General features: G+C 40.5%; 4 protein-coding genes across 6 annotated transcripts in view; all 4 read left to right on the top strand.

The window, feature by feature from the left end:
* Nucleotides 1-183: 183 nt before the first annotated feature.
* samd8 (sterile alpha motif domain containing 8) lies at nt 184-6465 on the top strand. 3 transcript variants are annotated; one of them, XM_034151876.1, is made up of 6 exons: nt 184-263; nt 3090-3713; nt 3802-3897; nt 4037-4154; nt 4315-4465; nt 5012-6465. In XM_034151876.1, exons 2-6 carry the CDS (start codon nt 3094-3096, stop codon nt 5314-5316), a joined length of 1290 nt encoding a protein of 429 aa, XP_034007767.1. In that variant the 5' UTR covers nt 184-263; nt 3090-3093; the 3' UTR covers nt 5317-6465. The 3 variants fall into 3 exon arrangements, with proteins under 3 accessions (XP_034007767.1, XP_034007769.1, XP_034007768.1); XM_034151877.1 differs by lacking the exon at nt 184-263 and adding an exon at nt 730-812 and having other exon boundaries at nt 5012-5316; XM_034151878.1 differs by lacking the exon at nt 3802-3897 and having other exon boundaries at nt 3090-3434.
* A 1041-nt stretch (nt 6466-7506) lies between these two features.
* LOC117499505 (beta-microseminoprotein) lies at nt 7507-8780 on the top strand (the record flags this gene model as incomplete). Its single annotated transcript, XM_034151918.1, has 3 exons — nt 7507-7606; nt 7850-7952; nt 8602-8780. Coding segments are annotated over 3 exons (324 nt in total), but the record flags the coding sequence as incomplete, so codon positions are not given.
* A 628-nt stretch (nt 8781-9408) lies between these two features.
* On the top strand, nt 9409-13401 carry LOC117499474 (neuropeptide Y receptor type 4-like). Its single transcript, XM_034151874.1, has 2 exons — nt 9409-9682; nt 11838-13401. Exon 2 carries the CDS (start codon nt 11908-11910, stop codon nt 13261-13263), a length of 1356 nt encoding a protein of 451 aa, XP_034007765.1. The 5' UTR covers nt 9409-9682; nt 11838-11907; the 3' UTR covers nt 13264-13401.
* A 1600-nt stretch (nt 13402-15001) lies between these two features.
* The window catches only part of LOC117499460 (microcephalin-like), a 36117-nt gene continuing 23885 nt past the window's right edge, over nt 15002-27233 (top strand). The window contains 14 exon segments of the mRNA XM_034151853.1: nt 15002-15102; nt 16141-16195; nt 16290-16381; nt 16471-16589; nt 16859-16943; nt 17371-17482; nt 17560-17691; nt 17776-17856; nt 18243-19274; nt 23159-23208; nt 23210-23284; nt 26432-26469; nt 26593-26755; nt 26847-26924. Coding sequence (XP_034007744.1) covers nt 16162-16195; nt 16290-16381; nt 16471-16589; nt 16859-16943; nt 17371-17482; nt 17560-17691; nt 17776-17856; nt 18243-19274; nt 23159-23208; nt 23210-23284; nt 26432-26469; nt 26593-26755; nt 26847-26924 — 2091 coding nt within the window. The 5' untranslated portion in view covers nt 15002-15102; nt 16141-16161.

The raw sequence follows: 27233 nt of genomic DNA, 5'->3' as shown, positions 1-27233 counted from the left end.
AATAGTGCATGACATCTGCTTTTCCCCCCTTTTAAATCTAGAGAAACACTACCTGCAAACAGATCCTAGTTTACCTAAAAGTGTCCAGCAGATGTCAGTGTGCTTTGATCAGCAGCTCAGCATGAGCCCAGCAGCTCTTCTTTACTGGTGTTGTTTATTAATGTCTCTTCCTGTTTGGGGTTGCTTAGTTGTCAGAAGCATGTTGGCCATGGAAAACTTGGCTCTTCTACTTCTTCTGCCAGCACAGTGACACTGGATTTATGGTAAGAGATAACTACTGTTTATTTTGTAAAAGAAGTTTGAAACTACTAGAGTACATCCTGCTACTTGTTTGTTTCTGGTTTGGCTATGTGTCTCTCTACTTTTGTTTTGAAAAAAGTGTTTAAACTTTGCCACACAACCAATAAAAAGGGATTTCATCGCTCCAATTTGATTTAATGCTGAAATGAAGCGTTGTTTTTGGGTTCTGTGGTAAAAAGACTATGAGCCCTTTGTCAGATAGTGTCTCTCTCTTTCTCTCTCACACACACACACACACACACACACACACACACACACACACACACACACACACACACACACACACACACACACACACACACACACACACAAACACTGAAGGGCTTTCTCTGTCACAGCTGTGTGTCACTGCTCACTGACTCACTGTAAGTCAGCTAAACAAGCTGACATGGCACTTGTGAATCCCCAAGTAAAGCCTCGGGCAGAGAACCCAGCTATGTTGCCAGTTAAATCTAGGGGCCAGTTAAAAATAACCTATTTCTCTCAGAGGGAACGGAGCAGAAGCTACCCAGGTGAGTTGCTTTAGGTTTCAGACATGTAAATATCACATATTAATCAGCTGATGATATGTTTTTAGTCGTCCGGCTTGGATCCCTCACTCACAGTCAGACACTATTTGATATAATGGTATACAACACAGTTTATTCATTAAGTCATTGACGAAAATCTAAGTTCCTGCTACTTTCAAAAGAGGATGTTGCTATCAATAGTCTAATGTCATATCAGGTGTGACTGGTAATCTTAGGGTGATACTCTTTCTCAGAAAACATGAGTAATGTGGGAGTGACAAGAGAAACTGTCATTGATTATTAGACTCAAACACATTCAAGTAAGTGTTTCCCTCAACTCATATTATATCCTTTAAGACTACAATATAACTTTAAGCTGTGTGATGTTCCTAAAGTCCTAACATTTTATCTGATATTGTTGGTCTTTTCAAGTTTATTTTATTTTATCATTCCAGCTTTTGAAATAAAAGGATCAGGGCTGAAACCAGCAACTATTTCATTTGATAATTAATCAAATTTTAATTTTGATTTATCTATATATCCGTTTACTATAATTTAAGACAACAAAAAGCATCGAATTCTTGCATTGGAAAATCTGAAAACATCAAATTTTGAATGTTTTACTCAATCTATGATCAAAAATAGTTTTTCATTCATATGGTAATCAATGAATTAACTAATTGTTACATCTTAAGTGATGAAAGGCTGTTCTTCTTGTTTTACATTACATCAAACTGAATATTTTGATATTTTGGACTCCTGCTTGGCGAAAAAAGAAATCAATTTAAAGACATCACTTCAAGGTTTAGGAAATTGTAAAAAATAATTCACAATTTTCTGATGTTTGACACTGTATACTGTGTAATACTGAGACCCCGTTATGTATGAGATATAGATATCTCAGCATTTTAGTTCTAAAAAGGACATCTAGTGCTGCTTCGTGTATTACTGATAACTGAAAGCTGCTTACATGGTAATTTTAAGTCTGTATCAGCAGTACAGTCAGCATCTAGACTATCGCTCACGTTCGGTGCGGATGTGTTGGTGGAGCTTGCAGACCTTTGGAGCAGGCATGAGGACAGGGCGCTGCAGAGAGCTTATCAAAGGGTCAAAGGGCAGGAACGGGGAAAAGACAAAGCAAAGAAGAATTTTTCATCAGTATCTAAATCTGTCTGAGGGAGAGCAACTCACTGATCTTCTTGTGTTGTGGATGGTTAGTGGCTGTTTTCTTATGCATTGAAACCTTTAACAGAGAGGATATCCATACTCAAGATTGAATTCCTGTTGGTTTGTTTTTGTTTGAGACATGATGTGAAACATGGGACTACCTTACGTGGATCAGGGTTTCATTAAGTATACTTAGGCTGTGAGTCACTCCTCTGCTGTACAGTAACAGATGTGAACACGTGTATTACTGTGTTGGTGTATTCACGCTCAGAAGCCGGCAGCGTGTAGAGCTAACAGCAAATAACTGCATCCAGATCTGTCATAGATTAACATTCCTGCCACATGCATGCCTTCAGAGCATGCATTAGAGACTGTGTTATAGTGCTGATCAGTCATTTATAAAGCAAAGGTGCATTTTGTGTGTTTTCACTCATAAAATTAAATATTAAGATGTGATGCTTTTATATAATTTGGGATGAAAACCAACAATTATATTTATTATCATATAATCATTTAGTCATTGAACGGACAAGAAATGGTTAACAAGTCCAAAATCTGTTAAATTATATTTTGTCTGACCAACAGTCCTAAAATGAAAGACCAATAGATATATTTCTGCCAGAAGAATGAATGAAAGTAGCAATTGTTATTGTCATTTGATTATTTGATTGAAAGAAGATTATGAATCAACTATCTTGATAAAACGATGAATCATTTAATCTTTTTTTCAAGCAAAGATGCCAGCTGGTTCCTGATCTTTCAGTGTGAGGGTTTGCTCTGCTTTTTGCTGTTTTATATCGCCTTTTTAATCAAGACCCGACATTTGAAGATGTCACCTTCTGAATGGACTGTGTGGCTATTTATTGACGTTTAAAAGATCAAACAACTCATTCGTTATTAAATCCAGAAAACAATTAGCAGATTAATCAAGAATTAAAATAATAATTTGTCACAATTCTGGCTCATTCAAGGCAATAATACATAGTGTGATCAATAGGATGCAAATGAAAAAGTAATGTCAATTGGTGACTGTCAGGCTGTTTTGCATTCAAATGTTTTTCAATAATCATACAGCCCTACCTGACTAACGCCTCTACGTGTCTTTATCTGCAGTGGCATGGAAGTGTTAGAGGACAGTGTGAGTGCCTGGAGCTGTAAGCAGGTGGCCCAGTGGCTGCAGGAACGAGGCTTTGGGGAGTATGTGGAGTTGTTGTGTGGCCAGCACCGCCTGGATGGGCCCAGCCTGCTGGCTCTGACTGAGGCCGACCTGCGGGGGCCTCCGCTGGGCCTCACCGTGCTGGGAGACATCAAGCGGCTCACCATAGCCCTCCACCGGCTCCAGAGACAGAACCAGGCGCAGCTGGAGGAGCTGGGTCTCCGTCCTGCAGACAGCTCCCCTGCTGAGCAATTGCTGGGCACCGCAGGGAGGGAGTGGAGCTGCGATGGAGCTGACAGGAGGTGTAATGGAGGGGATCGCTTTTATAATGGGACAGAGCTGAGGCTGAGGAACGGTGACAGATCTGCGTTATGCTCAGCATCTACGGCTCACACACACTATAACGGGAGGTGTAGGCAGCACCTGTCGGGCAGGCTGGACCCAGAGGTGTGGAAGACGACCGTCAGCTCCATATACGTCTTTTTCGTGTTTGGATTCACATCTTTCATCATGGTCATCGTACATGAGCGAGTCCCGGACATGAGGACGTACCCCCCACTCCCTGACATATTTCTGGACAGGTATAAGAGCAAGTCCATAGATCATGTTCACTTTTCCTGCATCATATCTAATCTGCATGCTAATACACTTGTTTTCTATCTCTGACAGTGTTCCCAGAATCCCTTGGGCTTTTGCAATGGCTGAAGCCTGTGGCGTCATCCTGTGTTACATGTTTATATTGATCCTACTCCTCCACAGACACAGGTAGTCCACTGTTCCCGTTTTCCATCACTGATGCACTGTGTGTTATAATACACATAATGATATATACCTGATCAAATACAGTGTGTTTGCAATGCAAATATATATTTGGGCATGTAATGAGTATGTGTCTCTATTTCAGGTCCATCCTCTTCAGACGGCTGTGTTCTCTGATGGGAACTGTGTTTTTGCTTCGTTGTTGCACCATGTTTGTCACCTCGCTCTCCGTGCCTGGGCAGCACCTGAAGTGTGTCAGTAAGGTGGGAAGCAGTATGAGATTATGTGCAGATTAGATTAAATGTGCCATTTTCAGCTGTTGTTGCTAATTGGCAGCCTTACAGTTTGTTCTGAACACATCATTCCCACTGTGATAACTGCCTCTGTGTTTCACACCATGAATGTTATCTTTCTGCTCCTCAGACGTACGGTGATATCTGGGGAAAGATGCAAAGGGCACTATTGATCTGGAGTGGCTTTGGGATGACTCTGACAGGCGTCCAAACTTGTGGAGACTACATGTTCAGTGGACACACCGTTGTCATCACATTGCTCAACTTTTTTGTAACTGAATGTGAGTGATATTGCTTTTATTTAGTATAGTACAGCTGCATTTGTTAAATTATAAAGCTGACATTTTTATATAGTTTACCATTGTCAACAAATCCTGTAAAAAGATCTAAACCAACAACATTACTCAAACTGGAGTAAATAGTGCATTTGCTGGGCACTATATTGCATTTAGTGTAGAAGTATGACATTACTAGGAATGAACACGTCACATGGTGCATACATTTTAAATATATTTGTTGAGATATGTGGCAAATAGTAATACGCCGTCAATTGTGTGAGTAAAAAGTGATTTTGTTTTGGACTACTTTAAATCATGGATTAGATATGTTTTGGTGTGAGAGTCAGTTTTTCCACCAGCAGGAGTGTTTCATCAAGATTGTTTTACCATAAATTACACTGCTGGTGATCAGCTTAAGCTTCATCTTTACTTCACAAATAACACTTGTTAGTAGAATAATTTCACTGTTGGTTTTGGTCTTTTCATGGGATTTGTAGAAAAATGTGAATACCACTATATTTATCCTTTAATAACTGCTTTCCCTTGCAGACACTCCACGATCTTGGAATCTTATCCACACCATCTCCTGGGTGTTAAACCTGTTTGGGATTTTCTTCATCCTGGCGGCTCACGAGCACTACTCCATCGACGTGTTTATCGCCTTCTACATCACCACCCGCCTCTTCCTCTATTACCATACCTTAGCAAACACCCGCGCCTTCCAGCACAGCCGGAGAGCGCGCATATGGTTCCCCATGTTCTCCTTCTTCGAGTGCAATGTGAACGGACCTGTGCCCAACCAGTACCACTGGCCCTTCAGCAAACCTGCCTTCATGAAATCTATGATCGGATAGAGTTCCAAAGTGCAGCTGCAGCAATGAACACAGACAGTTATATTAAAGCCTGAAGGAGAAACTTTTATTTAAAATGCTGCTTCCTATCTTGATGTGGGAGTTTTTTTCCCTCATTTCTATAACTGAATGATTTTTATTTTGTAACTAATCTTATACTAGTTTGACATTTTTGGAATATGCCTATGCTTTCTTGTTTTTTTAGCTAAATAAGATGACAGCATATGGTTATCTTAGTTTAGCATAAATACTGGAGCTGGATTATAGGGCCTATAGGTACGGATGGTTTTGTTTATTTTTGCTTTGATTAATCACTTTTATCGATCATGTTCCACTTTGGGAAGGTTTAAGGTTCACTGGTGCTGTTGGCTTCACTCAACATCTACAGCAGAAAACTGACGAGGCTTCACACAGCTGAAATGCAGGTTGATACTGCAGTTGGCACTTTTTTGGGAATCGTTGTGGTGACAGTTTACATGTTGTTTTGCTGCAAGACATTTGACACCTGTCGCAACTAAGAAAGGAGAAACAGCTTCTTTTGTTGTGCAACAGGAAAACTCCTCCTGTTCTCTAATGAAAGAGCTCTGTTTCAATCACTTCTTTTTCACTTTACTAATTGAACTCTTTGTTGTATTTGATATGTCATCACTGGGCTACTGTAGCCTCCCAGTTAAACTTAACCAAATATCTGAACATTTATTATAATGTCCAGTTTTGCCAGTTAGGCCTTAGTATGATTTTTTTTTTTATCCTAATTTGATACCGTTTTATGTTTTTATTCCAGATTGTTAATTATGTAATGATTATAGAAATGTGTGGAGATGGATTTCTTTGAAGCTTTATTGTCTTTAAACTCTGTTGCACAGTACAAAGACTGGATTTATGGGTAACAAAGTTTCAAAGTATATTGTTTACGTCATGGTTGATCCAAAGTATATCTTTTAAATAATTGTTTACAATTTGTTTTGCTTTATTTGCAATGCAAGTAATCTATCTCTGCCTTTTGGCTCAGCAATACAAGTTTACACATGAAGAAAACAGTTTTTATATTTTAGACTGACTGTTTCCTTGGCTGCTTTTTCACTAATGTGTTTCTTTTTGCATTTGTTGAATAAAATTAATTTGACATATTAAAGAAAATTCCACATTGCTTGTGCTTTGTACAGTACATTTCAACATACAGTATCTATCAGTGGTGAAAATGCCATGATTTAGTGAGGTGTGCCTTTAATATCAATATAACTTCATACGTATTTCTCCTCACACCTTAAAACAAATATCTGATTACAGTCACATCACTATTCAAACATTATCAATAAAGTTATGCAGAGTTTCGCACCTGAATATAAAGCCTCCATTACAGAGTCCTCACACCGATCCGCTTTCTTTTGACCGATTCACATCAAATCTGAGGATGCTAAGTATTTTATACTTTTATAAAGGGAAATTAGGACACTTTATTTATTTTATTGGAATACTTAGTTGTAGAATTGTGGTTAAACATATTTTATATAAGAGATTCTACATCAATGAAGGATGGATATATTCAATTTAAAAGACATCATGCTGTCCCAGTTTACCTAATATTTTACGGCCAAAATGTAGATACAATTGGATCGTGTAGTTTAGCTTTAAATGAATGAAGGATTACATTCCTACTGCACTCTTGATTATATGTTTAGCAATATAGATATTGTTTGTAGTATTAGATGGGGTAAAATATTTATTGGCAAGTAAATTAAAAAGTGCTTTTTAATAATATCAATGGGGATTCTTTACACAATTCAAATGATTTTTTTAAATTAAGCTGGTGGGTGGGCTGCTAAGGTTAAGATGATTAACAAATGAAAATATTTATAAGATGAAAACATTTTCAAAAAATAAAACAAGTTATCTCAAAGACTAAATATGTCTTGTTCAAGGTTAAATGTGAATCCTTACAAATCTACAATTCTCTAATTTCCCCTCCTCGACTCCTCGACTCCTCGGTCCTCCGGTAGTGACCCGGAAATTGATTTCAGCGCGCCATGTTGAAGGATTTCTCATTACTCTAAACGCCTGCTGCTTCCCCTCCTCTCTCCTCGGTTCCCCTCCTCGACTCCTCTGCTCGCATCTCCTGTGGGCGGCACTAAGACACGAGGATGGGAGTCGAGGAGGGGAGTCGAGGAGGGGAAATTAGAGAATTGAGAAGCCTTTCATGTGTTCGTTTGTCTGCTTGGACTGGTTGTCTTGTGTCACTCTGACTGCTCCTTCGAGGAGTTAGTGCTGAAAGACCTGAACAACCCTCCAACAGGTGAGTGGACATGAAAACATTAGAGGAGACACAATTAAACAACAGTCTGGCAAAAACTGGTCTGTCTTCATTGTGTATCATCAAGCTGCTGTGTGTTTTCTTAACACCTGTGACCTGACTCGAAACTTCAAAACCACAGCTATGGATACACTATCACACATAGAGTTAGTCAAGGCCACAGATTTATCAGAGCTTGATAAGCGACTCCACAGATCCTCTGAATGTGGTCTTATTTATTTACAGGGTGTGTGGATAAGGATGGAAAGCAGCATGATTTTGGCACTGAATGGACCAAAGACTGCATTGACTGCTCTTGTACGGGCCAGGGCATGAGCTGCTGTAGCAAGTAAGATTATTTAAAATGTTTTGTCTCTTTTATTTTCAAGCAATGCTCTCTTAGAAGCGGTAGCGAATGAGGCTATACCTTACGTCCTTCATGTGTTATAATCCAAAAAGCCCCTATCACCCTTGTGAACCTGTCCTTCCCCACTCTCCATCCCCTGGTAGAGACGATACTGGAGCAGAGGGGTTGTTTAGTTAAGAATGTGAGTCCAGTCTCCCTGAATCTTTGATGTTTTTTCTGTCTGAGTTTTGAGCAATTTACAACACGTCCATGTTTCTCTGTTGCCGGCAGGACCCTGGGGAGCTCTTTATCCCAGCGTATCATTAAAAGTATTCCTGCTGCGTTGTTTCTTTTGTTTCTATGACAAGAATAATGACAACAATACTCTAACCAACATTCTTTGACAGACTTGCCTTGCTTTTTAGGCCTGTTAAAAAGATACAAATTGCCTATTGCCAGTGGCTCATCTCTTGCAAAGGAAGTCTGAAATAAAATATACATTTGAAGTTACAAATAAAAACACGACCCCCTGCTCTACACAAAAGAAAAGACACCCCTCCTTTTAGCGAGTAGAAACATTACAACTCCCTCCCTCTTTTCTGTCTGTTTGGATTTCATTTTCATCTAAAAGGAATGTTTCTTTTTTTCTCAGGATCCCTGACGCAGACACAATTGATATTCCTGCAGAATGTGAGCTGGTGGTAAATAAGGAGGCCTGCACCGCCGAGATTGTGATGAAGTCAGACCCGACAAAGGAATGTAACCTCGTCTAAACGCACCAACAAGTTGTTAAATGTTTCATATTTTATCAACTATTGTATGCTGTGTACATCGAGTAAATAACCAATAAAAACAGATGAATCAAACGTTGTCTTCCTTTTCTTGTTTTAAGTTGTCATTGACAAAAACATTGACAAAAGGTTTTAAACAAATATCCGTTTAATTAAAATCCAAACATTATGTATGGGGTTCTGGAAGCAAACTATGAACAGATAATAAATATAACTATTAAACTGTGTAAAGAATTTATATTTAAAGCTCAATCAATAATTAATCTGAACTTTATCTTATTGTGAGTTGTCAGGTCATTATACTGCTATATATTTATTTGTTTGCCTGTAGCCAATAGAAACATTTCTAATCAGAATCAGAAACAGGTATTTAAACAATAAACAATTAAACCATTTTAAGAAAACTACATTAACATTCAAATATAGCAATATTTACATTGAATGTGGATGGAATAAAGGTATACCCGTAAAAATTAAATATAATAAAACAAAATATGTGCAGTTACAATGTGCAATGTGCAGAATTCAATTGTGAAAACAAAACATTTAAATAATAATAATAATACATGACACTTATATAGCGCTTTTCTAAAAACTCAAAGACGCTTTGACAGAGAATAAAACAAAGAAAACGAAGAAAAATACATAAAGAGAGATAATGGCCTGATTGTACCTGCCTTCTGTATGTCTCTGTAGCAGCAGGTGTCCTTTTCAGCATGTAATTGAATGAAATCACCACTGTGTGACAGCAGAGCCCGGTGCTCTGGCCCAATCATCACAGGGATGCGCTCGCCCACCGCCTCTGACAGAAAGACGTTCTGCTGGTGGTGATGTTCAGCTCCTTCTCCAACTCTCCTCTCTGTGGACTCACAGCCGCTCAGAGCATCATCTCCTCTGACATCTCAGCATCCCAGACACACTCCACTCCAGCCAACCAACCACGTGAGTGCTTTATTTTTTACACACAATTATCAGTTTTATCAGGAAAAGTCAGTGTGATTTTCAGTTAATTAGATGTAGAACTAATGCTGTTCTGTTTCTCCAATGTCAGCTTTTTGCTTAGTGTCCTCAGATACATGAAAGTGTGCTTTTTTTCCATCTAGAATTGCAATTGTTTTTGAAGAATGCACGGAACAATATGAGAGCAACTAATTTCAAAATGGAAAAAAGAATTAAAACCATAGAAATGATACTTAATGTTTCATATACAGTGTGAATTTCCATCCCATCTCATGAGTCATAATTGTAATGATCTCTTGGGAGGTCTCACCCACAATAATCACTCCCAGCACTGAATAATCACATTATGGTTATTATCTGAGGTTGAGCCCACTACAGCGCTTCCTTTACTGCGCCTCCACATGCAAAATTGATTTTGAATTGTCCCACTGACTGGATATGTTGTGTGTTTCTGCAAAATAAATGCACAACTTCAAATTCCAGTGGGTTCTAATATTCACTGGTATTTTGCTGGAATAAAAATAACTTATTTGAGAAGTATATTGTATAACATCGATTTCAAATCAGTGACTGCATAGAGACTCATTCAGAGGTTGGGCTTTTTCTTTGATTCTATATCAAGTACATGTGCGCCATCTGTCCTCTTGTGATTTCCATTTTCACAGACGTTTATTTATAGTCTAATGAATTCGTTTCGAGCAAATCCTTTTGTCATGCCCTCCAGGATGGCTAATATACTGTACATACCCACCTTCACATTTCGGTCCAATTACCAAATAGTATTCTAAGAGGAATTGCAAGGGGAAATCCAGTCACAAAAAAGACAGCATGAATTTTGGCAGATGCAGAATAAATTAAATTGTCATGCAGTGTGACAGTTTTGAAGCTGCTGCAGAAGAATTTGAGAGAAACATTGATCACAATGCAAGTTATAAAATGAAAATACATCATTATACAGCACAACTGCTCTCAGAAAAATACTAAAGACAGAATCAAGGTGAGTCTCCTTCAAGGAAAATGAAAGCAGGTCTCAGAGAGAGATCTATTTTCTCAGAGATGGAGGGCACTTAGCTGAGGCTGAAAAGAAGAATATGACAGACAGCACAGTGACAGGTCACAGTGCTTCTCATCCTGCTTCGATTTTTTTGAAAGGGGACCATCAAAATGGCACCTCTAGTTGCTGATTTGCTCATCATTGGAGAGTGACAGGCTCATATTTCTCTAATGCGACATTCCTCCTTTTTCTCCTGCTTGTGTTCATGGTTCATATACTCTGTTACAGCTGTTTTCTACATCTGGTCACGGGTGACATTACACTTGGATGATTAAGGCTGTAGCACCCTGCCTGCAGTTCCCTCAACACACTGACAGAGTATGTTAGCAATGATGCGGTGTGAAGTGACTGATAGCTGAGTGTGTGTGTGCTGTTAATGGAAAATGACAGGCTTGTTTTTTCTCGCAATGCTGGTTTTCACAGCACATGGCAGAGGTTTCAGGAGAGGAAGCTCAAATCTAATTTCAGGATTCTGACAATGGCATGCCCTTTCATTTCAACGTACTATACAATTTATTGTGCATTCAAAAAATCGAAGACTATGCCAAAAATAAATGCATAGTAATTGAATTGTCATTAAGCTATTATGTTCAGTCTTGAAACCTGACTGAAGGGTTAATTTGTGGGAGGAGAACTGACAAGTCTGAGTTCTTAAGATGGGTAAAGAAGAGAAATAGAGAGATAAGTAAGACCAATAAGTGTAAGTGGAACTGCAGTATTGCGTGTGTCTCGAAAACGACTTCCACATGGTGTGTAACAAGTGGTTTTGTGGACAATCTTCACACTAAATTAGACTAAACAAACATTAAAGGAATGTTAGTAACTCCTTGAGGCTGTACTGTGTTTAGCGTTTTCAGAGGTTATCACCATCTTAATTTAGCATGATGCAATGCTAAATTAAGATGGTTAATCCCTCTTCAGCTAAAAGATAACGGCCTATTTTTTGCCTCCCTTTCACAATGACAGAACAGTATCCCTTCCACATGAACAAAATCTTTGAGCTATGAAAGGGATTACATTTCAAATAATAAATAAAGATGAATGTTTCTGTCTCCCTCTGTGCCTCCTGTCTCTTTGTCTCAGATGCATGTTTTAAGAGGACTCGGATGGACGGTTGGATCCTGAGGGCTGGTGACACTGAAGTCTTGGTGAGATGTCCTTGAGTGGCAATGCGAGCCATTCTTCTCCACCAGCTCTTACTCTGCCTTTCAACAGCTCCACCTCTTCACACTCCCCAGCATGGGAGGAGGGGAGAAGCACTCACGAGTCTGTACAGGAGTGGTTGGGGAATAAGACGCAGCTCCTCTCAGACCTCGCTGTTCTCGGGCATGGTGAGCAGTGCCCTATGTCTCCTGTCCTCACGGCGTGTCTGGTGGTTTGGTACAGCATGACAATGGTGCTGGGGCTTGTGGGGAACATCGGCCTCATCTGCATCATCGCCCGTCGCAGGGAGAAGGTCAATGTCACCAGCATTTTCATCTGCAACCTGTCATTCTCTGACATCCTGGTGTGTGTCTTCTGCCTCCCCTTCACTGTCATATACACACTAATGGACCATTGGGTGTTTGGCTCGCTGTTGTGCCGGCTGGTGCCGTTCATCCAGTGTGTGTCTGTGACCGTGTCTGTTCTCTCGCTGGTGTTCATCGCTCTGGAAAGACATCAGCTCATCATTAACCCCTCTGGGTGGAAACCAAGCATTCATCAGGCCTACACAGTGCTTGTTCTCATTTGGATTCTGGCCTGCTTCACCTCCTCACCTTTCCTGGCCTTTCAGCTGCTAACAAGCGAGCCGTATACTAATGTCATGCTGCCCCAGTCTCCACTCTATCACCTAGCCCCTCCTTATATCAATGCATCTACACCTCAACCTGTTTCCTTCACATACAACAACTCATCTTCACCTAAAAATGCATACAGCGCCCTCTTTTCTTATGCGCCCATTACTCCGCACATGGAGGCCTGTCTGGAGCACTGGCCTTCCCAGGAGCACAGACTTGCTTACACCACATGGCTCCTGCTGTTTCAGTACTGTGGTCCTCTATTGTTGGTCCTGCTCTGTTATGTCAAGGTTTATGTGCGCCTTCGCCACCGCAAAGACATGCTGGACCGCGCCAGGACCCCAAAGAGCCAACGCATGACAAACAGCCGACGGATCAACATCATGCTGGTCACCCTCATTACAGCCTTTGCCCTTTGCTGGCTGCCACTCACCATCTTCAACGTGGTGTCAGACTGGAACCAGGAGGCTCTGCCCATCTGCCACCACAACCTTCTATTCTCCCTCTGCCACCTGCTGGCCATGTCCTCTACCTGCATCAACCCCATCATCTACGGCTTCCTCAACTCCAACTTCCGGCAGGAGGTGAGAGAGGTGCTCCTGCACTGCCGCTGCAGCCCGCCAGAGGAAGAGTGCGAGCGTTTCCCCATGTCCACTGTGCACATGGAGGTGTCCCGTTCCTCTGTGCCTCTCACGTGCAGGAGCAACTCTCTCTTTGATATAACAACCTGAAGGATGCTGCACTAGAAGGATACAGACAGATAAACTGAATTACAGGACTTATTCCTGCTGGTTTTCCTACCTTTTATGGCATCACAATAGATTTGAGTGGTTTAAAGTGCAACATTTGTTTCAGTGGTTTGAAGTGATGTTTGCCGTACAGTGTTGATTACTCCTAATCTGCAGTAGCAGTAGGAAGTGTATTTATGTAGAAAAAAAGATCAACAGAATGTAATTTCAAATAAATCTGTTGCTGTGCCCCTAGACGTTTGAAACAAATTGTAGTTCATAGTAAAATCAAAACATTTCACCATTTTGTAATAACAAATGATCAAACGTGTGTCCTGTTGGGTGCCAATTAAACTGTGATTTTAGAGAGCGTCTGCCTCACCACGAACATTAAAAAAATACCAAATGAGGGAATATCTTGCTTTATAAAGATGTTCATCCATTCAGTAACGTTTTAGAGGATTGTGCTGCTGTTCTAGGCTTGTGGTTGACCAACAATACTTTCCTATGTGTTTTCTTTTGTAGTGCTGCTGTTGTATTTCTTACATTTTATTACTTCTTTTGTATTTATGGCATTTGTGCTCTGAAATAGGTGTGTGAGTTGCTACAGTGAAACAAAAGGTGTCATTAATGCGATTTATAGAGGTCACCTGTAATATTGTATAACATATAACACATATAGACATTTGGGTTAGATTTAATATATATAAATGCCATCAGACACTTCTAATGGATGTTACATTTTGTACCAATGAAAGATGTTTATAGAGGTGCACTACATTCTCAAATATCTTCAAAGTATAAAGATTACATATTGTGTATCTAATACAAATGCTTGCTTAGAACTGTGTTTAAGTGAGACTGATGATGATATAGTCATGTGTGCCTGGTTTAATAATCAAATTACTACCATATGCTGTATATTGGTATACCTCAAATGCCTTATTCTTTGTGTTAAATATTTTAAATAATGTAACAATAATTTGTATTTTATTTAGCTCATGAATGCACTTAAACAATTTACACTTCTATTAATTTGTGTGTGTGTGTGTGTGTGTGTGTGTGTGTGTGTGTGTGTGTGTGTGTGTGTGTGTGTGTGTGTGTGTGTGTGTGTGTGTGTGTGTGGAGAAGGAGATGCTATGTGTTCCCCTAAGTGTTCTGTGCTGCTTAGCCCCGATATATTTGATTCCCTGTCTTATGTAATATAATTTGTGGAACCAAATCCAAATAAAGTATTCAAGTGTGTGTGTGTGTGTGTGTGTGTGTGTGTGTGTGTGTGTGTGTGTGTGTGTGTTCTCAAGTGCAATTCAAACTAGCACTTTTTTCCTTAATGTTAATTTTTCATTATAATTATATTGATGTCAATTGCATTGTTGTGTAAGTATCTCTGTTCAGATGGTGCAATATGTTAACTTTAAAACATGTTTAATATATTTCTTATACATTTCTAGTTTGTTGTTCTTTCACACGAACATATAACGTGTAAAACATAAGCTTTGTCCAGTTATTCCAAGGCACATTAATGACGGTTTCCTCGGTATATATGAAAATAAAGTCATTTTGACATAATTATGTGATTTTTCTTTCAAAAGAGACAAAAAAGACAGCAGTGATACTTACGTCTCCTGGTTTGAAATAGACTTCTTATTTAGGGTCCTTCTCAGGAAGCTACGATGTTCCCTCGGCCATCGCTTCCGGAATAGAAGTGACGTATGTTTCCTAGCAACCAATGATAGCCCTTGTCCCAGAAGACATTGCATCACAAACTGCACGCGCGAACTATGTACATTTTAGTTTAGTTTAGTTTGAATCTGAGCGAATTAAACTCCACTGCCGCATAAAGTAAGTTCACGGAAGTTATTACAATCACTGCTTAACATCTGTGTTCATGCCTTTATACTTCCCTTAGTCAAAAGTATGTATAATACGTATGCCAGCAAATAACGGAAGTGTTAACCCAAGTTAGCCACACCAGCGTCAATGCTAAAAATAACCAAGTATGTTAGCTCGTCAATTTAGCAACGAAACGAAGCTAAACTAACAGTAACATGTCAACACCATTAGCTCTTTATGCTAGCTAATACATGTTTTATGTAGGTTAGAAACACAGGTGTTTGATCTGAAATGTGGCCATTAAGTTGTGTACGTTACACAGTAAATAATGTAGATGTCCCTTTTGATGCTAACATTAATCGATGTATGGTTTACATAGCTCACTTTAGGTGGTTTAGCTAGCTTATTTTAACTTTACCCTTTCCATTACAGATATTAGATATACTAAAAACCACAATATGGAAGTAATGGGTTTTTAAAATGCGGACAAAGGTCGGCAGACATAATGGACCCCCACAGAAAAGCAAACGTGTTTATCGGCAGGTCTTCATACACACCAAACTTCCAGTTTCCTGTGCTGTTGTATTCGTTTAAAGTGTTGCGGCACAGCTTTAGATCAAATACCTGTATCTTCACTGGTTAGAAGTAGTCAACAAGTAGTTGGTAGATTTACAGAAATATCTTGTGTAATAAACCTGCAATGTGCAATACAAACACTTTTTTTGTTGCAATTCTACTGGGCAATAATCATCCTACTCATTTTTAGCCATGTAAAAAAAAAAAGACAAAGACGTCTCTTATTCTGTTAAAAATATATTTTGTAGAATGACTAAAAGGAAAATAATCCCTAGTAGCAGCCCCGATCTCAACATTGATTGACTCGCATTTGTGTTGTCGCCTATGATTAGTTTAGTTTAGCATGATGCCAGCAATTGATTTCATGTTTTGTGCTGAAAATGTGGTGCAGTGAACCACATTTCTGTGGATTGTAAAGGCTGATATTTAAACTAAAAGAATATCATAATTTTCTGTATTGGTTTTGTGTAGGTGAATCTAAAGGCACCAGTAATGACCACAGGCAATGACTCATCAGTTCTTAAAGGTATTGTACACTGTCTTTGTTTTACTACAGTTAATTCAAGCCAAAATGTACGAGTTATTGTGTGAATCTATAACTCTGTTCAATGTGTCTGCAGATGTTGTTGCCTATGTTGATGTTTGGTCATCAGACAAAACCGCAAACTATTCCAAACCATTTGTTCAGCAGCTGCAGGAAATGGGAGCTCAGGTGAGACAGCATGACACATAAACACATTGCACTTTATTGATACCAATGACCTAATAACACACATAATATAAATGCCTTTTCTTTTACAGGTACCAAAAACATTAAATAAACAAGTCACACATGTAGTCTTCAACAACGGCCACCCGGCTACATGGAGAAATGCAAAGAAAAGTGATGTGAGGCTCGTCTCTGTTCTCTGGGTCGGCAGGTAAGAATAACACTGAGAGTTGTGTATTTCTTTTTTATTTCAACAAATCTTAAATACATTTTGTTTTATTGTCATGAAGTATTACAAAAGTTTATTTTATTTTATTCATGTCTTGAATCTGTTAAAAAAAAAAATCTGTTTTATTGTGTTGCACTGTTGGAGGAGCCTGTGACCTAAGATTTTCATCGTCATAACTACACTAGCTATGCACGTATGACCAATAAAAGCCTTGAAACCTTGATGGCCTATTTTTTGTGTTTTTATCCCAGATGTTACGATGACGGTGTGCGTGCGGATGAGACGTTGTATCCAGCCTTTAATGATGAAAGCAATCCCGTGTTGAAGAACAAGAGAGTGAGCAGATTCAGATTTACATGAGATCTTTTTGCTGGACCACTGTTGTCAAGTTGTGCAGATTTGACTGATTTTATTTTTCATACACAATACAAAAGTTACTGTTTGCCTTTATTCTGTTCCACCTCTTTTTACACTTCACATAACTTACCCATAATAAAGAATCCAATCCAATTATATAATAATAACTAGGTTTACATTACATACAGTTGCTAATTCTCCTTTTTTGCATAAAATAAGCTTGTGTTATTGAATGAATCAAATTGAAGCCCCTATTTTGTCTCCTTTCAACTAATGAAACCTGTTGTGTCAAACATTCCAAAGTAAAGTCAGAACATGGCCTTTTAATTTAAAGTGATTTTGACCTTAAAAGTATTTAAATGTGCATTTATTTACTCAAAACCTCTTTTGTGTTTGATTCCCAAAGCATCGTTGCATGCAGCCAAAAGATTCTCCAGAGAGGACACCCGAGAACGACACACGCATGAAGAAAAAATTAGACAAGTTGATGAAAAATATTGCTCCAAGACAACCTCTGGGTAAGAGATTACACACTTAAAGAAACTATAAGAAGCAAAATGAAAAACTTCATCCTTTGTTTTGTATTTACCCACAGAAATAGATTGTTCGCCCATAATAATTGATCACGAGAATGGAATAGTCTATAGCCCTGCACTGAAAAGATCTGACTATATGGCACAGCGTTTGAAAGACATGAAAGAGAAACGGGAAAACATCTCACCCACAGGTATGTGCAGCAACAGTTTTTCAATGCAAATTAAATGTGAGTACCTTTGAAACAACAGAAATTCACATGTTCACTGTCTTTCAGCTTCACAAACTGTTGAATCCTGCCCACCATCTGAGCTGAAGCCGTCTCTTGGAAGCACACCAACCGTCTTCAAATTCACGTGTAAGAACATTTACTGTTACTGTTCACTGTTACTGTTTACATTTTTTCCAAACCCCAAGATTAATTTCTAAATTTCTAAGCTTCTAAAATAAGGAGGTGAATGTTCAAAAACGTTTAAACATAGTACGACAGCCCTAAGTGTCCTTGACCCCTTTGTCTCTTTATCTTTGAATACGAGCAGCTCTTTATATGCCTCTTGGTAATTATGTCTCTTCACAATTTGTAAAGTGAAGAACAATGTGAAGTTGGAGCAGCGTGTGGTTGGGTTATATTATGGGGGTCATTGAGGGCCTTTTTGAAAATCCTGATAAACACCCAAAAATGACGATCAGAGAGTGGCTTAATGATGCACAAAACCTCTAGTTATTTATGTTTTTTTCTATTAGGTGACCTGTCTGATGATGAGCCTGCTTACTCGCCTGATAAGGAAGAAGGGAGAACACGCATAGAGGTTACTGACCATGACCATCTTGAACAACGCCAACGCCATCATGTGCTGAAGCGGATTATAAGTCCTGTGAAATGTCCTGACTTCGAGGACAAAAAAGGGACTAGCCAAAAAAAGCCAACAGAGAAATACAAACCGGGAGTGAAATCTGCTGACAGCAAGAACTCTCATAAAGAAACAAGGCCATCAGAGATTAAACCACCTAGTCCTTCACCTAACAAATCTGAAAAGGGAAAGCAAAATGTCAAATCATCCAAATCTTTTACAGAGACTAAAACCCCCTTATGTTCTGATGCTCCAATCTCTTCTAGTTCCCTCTCCGCACCAACTAAATCAGATAATGCTGCACTTGAACTGTCAAAAGAAACTCTTACTTCGTTACAGAAAATACCCAAACGAACCAGACCGTCATTTTCTTCGTTGGTACGATCTTTCTCTCCATTCAGTGAGTCTAAAAATGTTGCCTCAGCTTCCACTGATAGAGATGATGATGATGTGTTTGAGGACTATTTCTCCTCAGCTAACCACCATCAGAGATCACAAAGCCGTGCTTTGCCTAATCTACCTGTAAAGAGAGACATTCAGCTTCCCTTTGAATTGGACTCTGTCCCAAATAAGAGAAAACAAAGACGTAGTGTAGGCCTTGGATCTGAAATGAACAGTAAAAAGAAGATGAAACTGGAAAAAAGTCTTCCGTCTGTTGCAAGCAGTAAGCCTCAAAGCCCCCCACAACAGGATGTTAAAGAGTCTCTGCCTGCATTGGAGGGTCCAAGTTGTGATGTAAAACTATTGGCTAAAAAACGAAGACAAAGCACCTTGCCTTTTACAAGCAGCAACACAACGACAAGGGATGCAGGGAAACAGAGAAGAGCAGCTTTATTTGTACAACCAACAACCTCAACAGATGCTCACACAATACCAGCGCTGCAGAAAGACTCTGAGGTCAATGCCCTTCCTCATACCTTGGAAAGTGAGTAGTAAGGCTAGAACACAAGAACACTTTTTTTTTATCTTCATTATTATGAACTGAATAAAGTGCATTTTTATAATGGTGTTTGAACTTTCACAAGGGTGCAGGTTTGTACATTTTGTCTGTAATCCCTGGGTCATGTATGTGATTTTTAAAGGTTTGCTACATAATAACTTAAGGTCTCATGTCATGCTTTTCCGGTTATTACCCGTCCCCTTGTGTGTTATTTAGCTTTTTCTGCATGTAAACGGTGTGCAGAGTCACAAACCCTCAAAGTACACCCTGTAGCGAGTAAAACTCTAACACAGAAAATACCTGTCTATGCTGCACCAGAAAAGCCTTGTTGGAGATTTCTCTTTTTCCATTGTTTACTTCTTGGGTATAGTGACGTAACGGCTCCACGTTTGGACCAATCCGCGCACTTCCTCACACACACACACACTCGGCGGGACGTTGCGAGGCTCGCTGCTGCGAGGAGCGGGACAGTGTGAGCTGGCTCACTGTTGTGGGGACAGCGAGACACCGTGGAACTCAGCCCGGGCACACACACAAACTCCCAGCCAGGCTGCGGGTGTGTGTGTTTGGGGCTGGGTTTCGCTGTGTCGCAGACGGCCACTGGGCTCACAGGGAGGGGGGGGCAGGAGCTCCAACAAGCTGTTTAGGACAGAGAGTGAATACACATACTATACAGAGATGCTGTATGAGAAACTGAAGTTACCTACTGTAACTCCAGCTTCTATGAGTATAGGCGTAGCCCTCTAAGGCTATCGCTATTGGGTAATCCCCTGCGCATCCGCGCAGCACTGAAACACTTGTAGTCCACGCCCACCTGCGAGGTGGGCACCACCCTCGGGCTCACTTCCGGTATAAATAGGAAGGAGGCCCTTCTCCCACACAAACAACTTTTCTTCAGCTATTCGTGGAGCCAGTTGGGCCCAGAACTTAGAGGGCTACGCCAATACTCATAGAAGCTGGAGTTACAGTAGGTAACTTCAGTTCTATTTCGTATATGGCTTCGCCCTCTAAGGCTATCGCTATTGGGTTAAGGGCGAAGCAAGATGTAGTCTGCGCCCCACTGGGTCCGCCCGGTACTAGAAGCACAGACACACTAGGGGTTTCACAACTACCAATATTTACTAGTCGACACATTTTTCAAAATAGCAGTCGACTAGTCATAAAGACACACAAAGAGAGGTGTAAAACTGTATTTTATATTGGAACTCATACAGTTACATTAAACACTGCATTTTAATGTGTGTTACATGGCTGAGTAAATAACAAACAGTAACTGGACTTAGTAAATAACAAACAGTAACTGGACTCACCAAAATCTACAGCAACAAACTCTGTTTACATAAATGCCACGTAAATCCAGTGCGCAACAGCGCATTGCGCAACACTTTAATCGCTGTCCTCCACGATAACGTCCACCTTTCCAGATTTTTGGTTTGCGTTGGGGAACACCAACGCATCGACATGTGAGGGAAGAGGGCATTGGCAATCCTCGCTTTCACAGTGTTGTACTGAAGCATGATGTTGCTCCAAAGTGTAGCATGTGACGGGATCTTATAGCCTGGCTCGAAAAACTTCATAATGTCCCTGAAGCCTTCTCCGGAAAGGGCAGAAAGTGGTAGAACATCCTTGACGACAAAGTTGATCGGCTGTCTTCTTTTGTCCCTAACGGAGCGCTTGGAAAAATCAATAATGCTCGTCTGCCTCTGTCCAGTGCTGACGCCGGTGCTAGTGCATTACTGCTAGTGCTAGCTGTCGGCAGCGGGTGTTTCATTTTCAGATGGTTGCGCATAGCAGATGTATTTTTGTTGTACTTCAGTACAGCTGTACACAACTGACACTTCACTGTGGAGTTGGTTACATCTTCGTTGAAGTACTGCCATACATATGAATGTCGGACGTGTTTGGGAGCATTTTGCAGCACCTCGTTTACCTCCATTTTGTTCACGACTAGTTGACTAGGGTCTACAGCGCCGACTAGTGGTAAAGGTAGTCGACTAGTCGACTAGTCGGTGAAACCCCTAAGACGCACCTGCTCAGATAATAACCCATGCCTATTGCGCCATGCGAATGGCGCATCACAGTCCCTGGAATATAGCATAACATGAATATTTTCCATGAGGGGACGAAGGCTGGGAACAATACAACCCTGCCGCTGTGAAAAAGTAGAGACGAAGGTCACACTTTGCCCAGGCTGCCCAGCGACAAAAAAAGGGGTAACAAGGGCAGCTCTCTGCGTGCAGACAGGCAGGAGAGCGCACAGCTGGATCCCTGACATCACTCACTCTGACAAGACAGCAGAGCGATGTTGTTCGCCGCTGCAGACGCCTGGAAGGCACACTGATGCCTCCGGTCAGTCTGGCGGACGACAACCTGGTCCCCGGGGGAGGAAAGCAAGGGACGCCGTGCAGCGACCGTGCTGGCCTGCTTCACCCCGAACAATGCCGTCAGGGGACGTATGAGGACACCGGAGCCTTCAGGCTCCTAGGGGCCGCCGCTCCCTCCTGGCACTTCTGGATGGCCGGGAAGCACGGCCAGACCGGGTCACTCCTGACGGTCTGTACCCGGGAGAAACACTCCTGCCACCGGCAAGAGAGCCGGGGGAACGAGGAGACCTCTCCAGGCGGCTGCCTTTTCAATGATCTCCGGCAGTTCCTGCAGGATCCCGCCTATCGACGGCAGAGTCGTGATGGAGGAAAGAGGGACCGCGGGTCCCGCAGCCGGGCCAGGCCGGCACCGGGCTCCATCTCTGTCTCCTGCGTCCGGGGGAGAAACGGGATGGGGAAACCACACGGTGATCCATGGATGGAGGCGGGTAGGAGTCCTCCGACTCCTGCCCAGCACTCGGATCCAGGAACTCAAGGGCTGGTCCACGGAGTAGGACTCCTGGACTGGCCAATCATCCTCCTCGGCCGCAGTAGCGAGAGCGTCCGCAGGGGATTACCCAATAGCGATAGCCTTAGAGGGCGAAGCCATATACGAAATAGAACCAATAGAACCAATAGGCAGTACACACCGCAGTACTTTTCCCACTTTAGTTCCGATATAGTTCCGAAATGTCGTGTTCACACCAAAAAGAGCCGGAACTAAAATTTGTTCATGAGAACCTTTTTACCCCCTTTTCCGTCCCTGCTAGAGAGCAGGTACTTTCGTGGGAGAAAAAGGTTCCTATGTCTGATTGGCTGGGCGGATTGCAAACCACGTCCCGTAAAACTCCCAAAAAGTTTTGTGAAGCCGCCGGTGCGAAAGCGCCTAATGTGAGTTTGGAAAATGTATTTTAGTATACCTCAACAATGGAATTATGATCAGTAGAAATGGCCATGACATGGGACCTTTAAGGGAATAATGATTCATCCTATTCAGTTTTCTAAAGGGTGAATAATTATATGTGGGTGCCGTAAGAAGAATAAAGATATACCTCTAATGTGAATAAATGAGGTCTTTTCATATACTCTGTGTTTGTCTTTTAAAGACCACATTTAAAATGTAGATGTTTGTTGTGATGTGAAACAATTGTAGAGAAAAAATGAAAAAGTTATAGGATATCTAATAATGACTGGAAAATGTGTGTATCTTTTACATATGAAACATTAAAGTATTGCAATTTGAATGTTAGTTACATGGATTCTTTAAAACATTGATTGACTTGAATCCTTTTGTCCCCATTGAAGTGATTATACTTTTCAATGTTACTGGTTTTTAGCTGGGTGTAAATGGTAATTTGGGAGATTAACACACAGGAACACATTTCAGTGCCTCCTGTGTGATAGCTTGAGTGACACCCCCCCCCCCCCCCCCCCCCCCCCCCCCCCCCCCCCCCCCCCCCCCCCCCCCCCCCCCCCCCCGTTTTGAATTGTTTGTTTTGTTTTCAGACGCAGGTAGAGGAAATGAACGTACAGTTGCAGCTGTCTTAACAAAGATCCCCCCCCGAAGACAAAGAAGAGACTCACAATGAGCAAGTCAGCTTAAGTGTCCAAAACATGGTTAACAACACAAAGGTAAGAAATCATTGTTCTAAATGTTAAATTATGATAAACTTTTTGCACTGATGTTATTTATGGTATAGTTGGTGATGCAAAAACAGGATGTTCTGGGTATGAATTAGCAGTGGGAAAATCACTTTTTAAGGTTCAGCTTAATTTCATATCATATTTGCTCATTTATATTCTTTGTTGTGCTTTACAACTAGCTAGATTCCATGTAGTTCACTTTGACCTAAATGCATTTACTCAGCCTTCTTAATGCTTCATTTACATGAGCTTTTATTTTACTTTATTTATCTTCCAAATCTATTGCATCTATGGCTGCAGAATATGACCTGACGTTAATACAGGCAGTTCAGGAAGAAAACGAGACATCAGTAGTGTGTGTGTGTTTCTTTCCCTTTAAAGTATTTCCTCCATAAGGTCATACACTTCCATAGCCGTAGGCGTTTGACGCTTCCAGTCAAGAGGTTGTGTCTGGTCCTCAGGGTTTCCTGTGTTTGCCTCTCTGATGCTAGCGTACCACTTCCTCGCTTGTGAAATGCACCTGGGCTCTGTTTTTGTTACGCTGCTAACCTCAACAAGCTGGGGCTGAAAAAGCCAAACATGACGTCATCTCTCCCGGGGATCTGTTACGGTTGACTTTATTGTAGCTTGATTACAGAGATGGTTTTTCTCTTGCTTTTGTAATGATCTTGATAAAAGATTTATCATACTCAAAGAATGGTTGAGAAAACAAACAGACGTGCAATCACCGCTAAATGCACTTTAATACAGGGGTATCTCCTATTGCACTTTATGTAGCTTTTATATCTTCTCTTGCACTTTATATGTCGTTGCTGCTATATTGTACTGCCATGTGGTAAATACTTGTATATGCTGCTCTTGCTCTTTTGCACTCTTTGCATATCATGTATTTTGTTTCTGCTATGTTTGTAAAATGTTAAATGTTTTATGTGAGGTACTGCGGATGGAAATTAGCTCAAAGCTAAATCTGGCACTTTTACGCTTGACACATTTTTTATGTTTTAAGTGTTCATCACTGTGCATTGTCCCTGCCAAATAAACGATTAAATAAAAAATAAATGTTAGGATGTGAGGCAGTATAGCTGAACACTTTCAGCCATGACAGGTTCTCTGAGGTGACGCCTGCCTGACTCACCAATCTTTGATGTGAAGATGGTCAGCAATGATACATTTTGTGGACGAAGTTCCAGACAAAAACAACCTGTTTGGCAAAAGAAATTAACAAATAATAGAAGATTAAAGCAACGTTTTGTTATTTGATAAAGTCAATCAAATTAAAAAAGCATTTAACAGAGTTAATCTATTTCAGCTGAAAGGACAGAGTCTTGCACCAAAAGTTCGTACAAGATCTGACAAATAACTAAATAATCTGTTCTAAAGAAGTGAAAATTAGAGGCTAGATGTGAATTCAAACCGTGGGAAAAACCAGAGAATGAAGTTACTGTAATACTTATGATTAAATTAGATTTAATGATACATTTCTACAACACATTTCATTGCTGGACTTTGGGTTAATACACTGCAAATGTGCAATTGCTGAGACACAAAAAACATGATTGATTTTTATTTTTAGCAGCCCCTTTGTTGCATTTAATTCTCTATTACTTTGTCCTCATTCCTTGTCAGCTCTCTACTGTCAATTCTCTCCTTATGATTTCTTTAAGTATCAACTTATCCATCAATGAAAAATGTTGGTTTGTAGGTAATCAAATAGAAAGTGTTCTGGTGAGGAAGACAACATGAAAACGTTTGAATGTTGATTAAAAACCTCAGCATGTTAACTGATTGTCTTTTACTCTCCTAACTGCTAATTGTAATTGGCTATCAGACAGATTCAGTTGATTTCCATCTTTGCAGAGACCCATTATCCACATTATTTTTCGATTGTTCTAAATAGCATCATTTTCATTTAGCGCAGAGAATCAGCAATCCAGCAGGAGACCTTCTCATACAGTGAAGAATTTCCTTTATCTGAGCTGGGAGTGCTTTTAGCTGAGAGGCCGCGCTGCTGTTCACCCCAGCTCTTTGTGAGAGGCTCATTAAGGGCAGCTCAGTCTTCAATGCCTGCTTTTCGCGCGGCTGCCAGAACATGTTCACTGCAAAAGATAAGTCCCCTTTGAGGAACCTTTAGAAAAGCTGCCCATATTTTGAGTTGGTGTGAAAGACGTTAAATTGAGCAGATTTTCTTGGCACCTTTTGTCAGTGCTGTAGTGTTAGAGAAAGATTACCTTGTTGTAGATTATTAACAAATCTAAACATTTTCCCTTTGAAGAAAACTTCTGTCGGGACAACCCAGGAGTGTCAGTCACGGGGTGATGGTGACCAACTCAATCAATTCCCACCCTGCTCATAAGGGATGATATGTGTGTGTGGGACTGTTTTGGCAGGGCGGTGTGCAGCAGGCCTTAACCCCCGGCTTCCAGCTGGGGCAGCAGATATCAGAGCGTGGCAGGAAGGGGCCCGGGGGTCCCTGTTTGTAACTGCTGCTGCTCAGGTGTTTGTGTCCATGATGGCTCGCTGTATTGGGGCCAAAGTACGTGTCTGGATGCACCTCAGTCGTCGGGTTACAAATTCACAGTTCCGTTTTAGTGACTCTGAATATGTTTTTCCTCCACTCATGGCCTTGGTGTGTGATTTCCTTTTTGGTCGCTACGCAGCTACATATCCGGCAGGGTGGTTTAAAGTGCGCGCTCTGTTTGGCTTTGGAATAATGATCCTTCTATACCTGTCATGTGCTGTATCATTCAACAAACAAGCTCACCATACTATAGTTCACATATTTCACTCCTGTTTTCTTTTATCTGCTTCTACAAACACAAGCCAAGAAACAAATCAAGCCAAATCTCTGCTCTATATCTATAGCTCCACTTATACCTCATAGTTTGCCAAATATGAGGATATTGGAACTCAACGCAATATTTGTTTCCTTCCACTATGAGCCTTAGATCTACTACAAAACGGAAATAGGAATAAACGCATTAAACAAAGAACATTTGATCTCCATGAACATATTGTGAAATGGTTTGATTTGTCTTCATAATGATTTAGTCCATAATGATTCAGTTAAAAAATATATGTGGTTTAGAAAATGTTTTATTCCTTTCATAATTTTTTTTATATTTGTTTTTGTTTCAGGCTATGAGAACTTTGGTTATGACAAGCATGTCCACTGAGTGAGTACACACATTTGTCTTAAGATAATGTAAATATCATCAGCTATCACTTTGAATGCATTGGTGAGAAATCGGGTAAATGAATACGTATTGTTTAACCATTTGTTTACTCACCTCTTGTAGGAAGCAGCAGACATTGGCTCAGGTGGTGAGTACACTCGGTGGTTTTTCAATTGTTGACCGAGTTAGTGAGAGCACCACTCATGTGGTGTCGGGGGGTCACCGGCGGACCCTCAATATTCTGTTGGGCATAGCTCGAGGCTGCTGGATCCTGTCTTTTGAATGGGTATGTAGCTTGTACGTGTTTCAAAGCCGTCACCTGATTTTTAAAAGGATGATAAAATGTAACAATATGTCTTATTTTTTTGCCTGATTAGATCCTCTGGTGTTTGGAGCAAAGGCAGTGGATTCCAGAGGAACCGTATGAACTTTCAGAACAATTTCCAGCTGCACAGGTGAGTACCAATACTAGATTTGTAGCTCTAGTTAAAGAACACAAGTTCAGCTGCAATCCTCACTTATGTTCTCCAGTAGTGCAGACAATCAAATGTTTGTTCATTGAAACAGCAGAGTTTTTAAATGTATGACACTCAATCGTTTAAAATGATCTTTCATTGACAGAAAACAAGTCATTTAGTTTATGCTCCACTCCACTCTGAATGTAACAAAATGAATATAGTCATCTCATTTTTGGCACTAGGTCTTCTATCTTCTAGGTCTTTATTGCATTTTCCACTGCCTTGTGAAACTGCCATGACATCAAT

Source organism: Trematomus bernacchii, unplaced genomic scaffold (assembly GCF_902827165.1).
Source record: "Trematomus bernacchii unplaced genomic scaffold, fTreBer1.1, whole genome shotgun sequence".
NCBI lineage: Eukaryota > Metazoa > Chordata > Actinopteri > Perciformes > Nototheniidae > Trematomus > Trematomus bernacchii.
This window is presented reverse-complemented; position numbering and strand designations above follow the sequence as displayed.

What these genes read in the sequence shown, in the direction of transcription:
- samd8 (XM_034151876.1), top strand. Translation starts at nt 3,094, where the DNA reads ATGGAAGTGTTAGAGGACAGTGTGAGTGCCTGGAGCTGTAAGCAGGTG. An exon ending in CCTGACATATTTCTGGACAG is followed by an intron (nt 3,714 to 3,801) that starts GTATAAGAGCAA and finishes TATCTCTGACAG; the next exon opens with TGTTCCCAGAATCCCTTGGG. An exon ending in ACCTGAAGTGTGTCAGTAAG is followed by an intron (nt 4,155 to 4,314) that starts GTGGGAAGCAGT and finishes TCTGCTCCTCAG; the next exon opens with ACGTACGGTGATATCTGGGG.
- LOC117499474 (XM_034151874.1), top strand. Translation starts at nt 11,908, where the DNA reads ATGTCCTTGAGTGGCAATGCGAGCCATTCTTCTCCACCAGCTCTTACT.